Below are 3514 nucleotides of genomic sequence, written 5' to 3'. Positions count from 1 at the left end.
TCTCCTAATAAACCATCTCACGTCGCTTTATCGTTGACAGTAATTTGTTAGAACACCTAGAATCTTAAATCCACTTAAAAAACATTTATCCTCACTGCGATGATTTCATGTCAATTAAACCTCTCTTTCAAAAAATCTGTCCCCATTTGTCAAGATCTTCAGACTTGACGGTTTAAAAGTGAGACTTCCTCTTGTAATGCGATACGGTAATGACCCAGAGAGAGGCAAATTACCAACTTAACTGGCTACAAGCCATTATGATGACCACCAGCTTTGGTTTTATGTTACTTGAATGACTTAACAGCTTCATCGAGGTGCAGCACTTTTTAGTGACAGCCACTCTACACTCCCCCTGCACTCCAGTCAGCAACAAGATAAGATGATCAGATGGAAATGAGTGGGCCTGCTATTAATCCCAGTGATGATAAGGCTATAACAGCCCATAATAACCACCAAAGTGACATGTTTTACAACCCTGGTTCTATTTTTTGTTAAAGAATCAACACTGAATCTCCTCATGTATGGTATAATACCACATATTCTCTCATTCACACACACAATGACACAGAAGGATTCATGGTCAAAAATAATTGTCTTGTTTTAATAAAAACACCGATAAGGTACATTGTAAGAAAACAATATCTTCACATAATGTGGCATTGTAATATACAATACAGTTTGTCGCTCAGGAATCTGAGAAATGTACTTTTACAAAATGTTGAATTATCTATATGGTTTACACAAGATACAAAGAGCGTAACAGAAACATCAGTTTTCTGGAGAAACTCTACAAGCAACCAATGACGCCAGTTGCACAGAACTTGTCTTGGTCCCTCGGCTAACCCAGTCTCTATCTGGACCCCGCCGGTCTTCTTCTCCCAGGGCCCTCTGATGAATCGAGAGCCCTGAGTGACAGAGCTCCTCTCCGGCGGAGGATGTCCACACAACGGTGTTTTTCTAGCATTTGGGAGTTTGAAACGTCCCTACACAGTTCAAGGGTTTTTTTAATGATGTGGTCGTCACATCAGGTAGCCTTGTTCGTTCTTCGCGGTGCTCGCTGTGGGGTGATGGTGCGATGCTCCGCGGGCTCTTAACGGCACATAATCCTGTCATCCGAGCATCCGTTCTGGAGAGGGAAGAAGAGAAGGGTGGTCAGTACATATGCGTTACGTGGATAGAACGCAATCGCAAGCAAAGCGGGGACCAAAACCAACTTTTACGCACGGGATTGGTAGCTTTACGCACGCGTACTGACATTCAAAAACATAAGTACTAATGTGGCATTCACTTCTGTGGGGCATTGAGCTATTCTCTGGTTTATTCTGCAACATATATGAAGGGATATTTACCTCGACTGCGATGCTGGCGAGCTCTGCGTTCAGGGTGGTCAGCGGTGTGCGGGGGACGCTGCCGGCGGAGAGCTGGCGGCTCTTCTCCGGCTCGTCCAGCTCGACCTGCAGGTCCCAGATGTAATCGATGACGTGCTGCAGGATCTCCACCTTGCTGGCCTTCTTGTTGGTGGGCAGGGTAGGCACGAGCTCCTTCAGCTTGCTGTAGCAGCTGTTCATGTCCTGGAGGAATACGCTCATCTGCTCGTCCAGCAGCGGGATCTTGCACTTGGAGATGGTCAGGCTCTGGTCGGACAGGCAGCGCACCATGTCGTCGCCGCCGACCTTGCTCTTCAGGGCGCAGGTAGATCCGACAACCTTCATGTTGATTACTGTAGTTTCCAAAGATGACGAGGGAAAAGGAACAGTCAAGCGTCGAGGCTTCTCCTCTTTTTAAAAATGTTATCAAGGAAATGTTGACAGTTCGCAACATCCACATGGGTAAGCCTCCTCGGCTTTATAGCGGAGCGGGAGCGGAGGGCGTGCCAGAGTTGTCCTGTTTGAAGACACTACGCCAATGAGACGGCTGCGTTTGTATTGATGGGTCGGTCCACAACAGCACTTTCAGCCAATGGGTGCGCTCGCCTGGTTATCGGGATTTACAATCTGTTTGAGGGATGGCGTTACAAATGGAAACAAATGTGTGTCTTTTATGGGTGATATGTGGGAATCCAGCTGTCCATGGCTTGGGGACTCTGCAGGTGTAGATTGCCTGGGGACAGTCCTGGGGTGGTGAATGCCTCGGTATGTACTGTGAGAATGTGTGTGGGATGGGACAGGATGAATAGGATGAATGGCTAATGATAATTAGGCTGCCACAGTGCCCTAGATTTGCCTCTCACAATTGTTGATGGCGCCGCACATGTGGATGACAATAGTACAGTAAAGTAACACAACGGACCAAACAATTGTGGGAACAGATTCACTTTTTGTGAACGTCAATCAGTTCAGGATGATGAAGTTTGCTTAGAAAGTTTGTTTTTTTTTTCGTGAACAATGCGTAATGCAGTCACAAAGCTTAGCGGCTGATCAGCTCATTAGTTTAATAACGTTACTATTGGTGCACAGATTGTTGGTTGTTTCAGAACATATGCTGCGCACTTATTCCCACACCACTCGTCCCTGGACTAAATCTCTGCTTCGTAGAGTCAAAGCTGTCTTTATGCTGAGCTTTCCTCGCAGCACAGACTCTCTTTTTGCTGCCTCTGTGTGCTGAAGGACGCCCAGTGTGCGCAGCAGCTTCACGGATTCCTTCACATGTTTCTGCAGTGTGTGCTCAGCCTTGTGTGCACACTCACATCGCATCGCTCTGTTCTGAATCTTCCCCCCAGATTGTCCAAACAAGCCCGAGCAGACTGGCAGGCGCCAGCGCGGTGACGTCACCCATTCATCCGAGCCTTGACGCCTGTCAGCCTGGCGCCGCTCGGGCGGTCTCCATGGAGACGTCAAACAAGAGAGCTCGCGCTCCGCAGTCCTCCATTCACCTGCGTGGCGCGCGGAGCCCTGAGAACAAACCGGCTCCGGAGCTTTGCCGTTCATTTATCACCTTTAAGCAGCGGGATGAGATTAAAGCCCGGCGCACCTGCAGAGCCGCCGCTGTCGGCCGGTTAGCAGCTCAGAGACAGAGGAGGAGGAGGAGGAGGAGGAGGGGGAGGGAGGCTGGCGCTCTGTGGTTCCCGCATTTTAACACAAAATAGAGGTTGCATTCCTCCACACGGCTCGCTTTGACTGCTGTATGTGCATGTGGCTACTAAAGAGTCACATTGGAGAGCGAGTGCTCATCTTTAAAAAGCAGCAATACCGCAGTGTAAAAATAGTCCGTCATTAGTAAAAGTCCTGCTTTCAAACTCTTACTGAAGCTCTGAAGCATCAAAATACACTGAGAGTGAAAGTAATCATGCAAAATTAAATGTGTTATGTTACTGGAGTATAACTTATTGCTACATTAATGTGTACATCACCAGCACATGTGGAGCCAAGAGCTCATTTTAATTACTTTATGTAATGCTGGGTAGCTTAATCTTTAATAATATATCATGATTTATTATCTGATCTGTATTTTGTATTAATTATCTGCAAAGTAATTTGTAACTGTGGCAATATTTGTCTCCAAAATGTAATGAAGT

At 46.9% G+C, this 3514-nt stretch overlaps 1 protein-coding gene across 1 annotated transcript; it reads right to left on the bottom strand.

Annotated features, from left to right (window-relative positions):
• Positions 1-573: 573 nt before the first annotated feature.
• On the bottom strand, positions 574-1819 carry id1 (inhibitor of DNA binding 1, HLH protein). The gene is made up of 2 exons (XM_070958866.1): positions 1350-1819; positions 574-1126 (listed from the first exon to the last, which is right to left on the bottom strand). Exons 1-2 carry the CDS (start codon positions 1710-1712, stop codon positions 1091-1093), a joined length of 399 nt encoding a protein of 132 aa, XP_070814967.1. The 5' UTR covers positions 1713-1819; the 3' UTR covers positions 574-1090.
• Positions 1820-3514: the final 1695 nt, after the last annotated feature.

This window comes from Chaetodon trifascialis, chromosome 3 (genome assembly GCF_039877785.1).
Source record: "Chaetodon trifascialis isolate fChaTrf1 chromosome 3, fChaTrf1.hap1, whole genome shotgun sequence".
NCBI lineage: Eukaryota > Metazoa > Chordata > Actinopteri > Chaetodontiformes > Chaetodontidae > Chaetodon > Chaetodon trifascialis.
The sequence above is the reverse complement of the archived record's forward strand: the minus strand, read 5'-3'. Positions and strand labels throughout refer to the sequence as shown.

Excerpts from the sequence above, each read along its gene's own strand:
- id1 (XM_070958866.1), bottom strand. The coding sequence starts at position 1,712 with ATGAAGGTTGTCGGATCTACCTGCGCCCTGAAGAGCAAGGTCGGCGGC. Across the intron at positions 1,127-1,349 it reads TCGCCAGCATCGCAGTCGAG|AACGGATGCTCGGATGACAG; the intron begins GTAAATATCCCT and ends TTCCCTCTCCAG.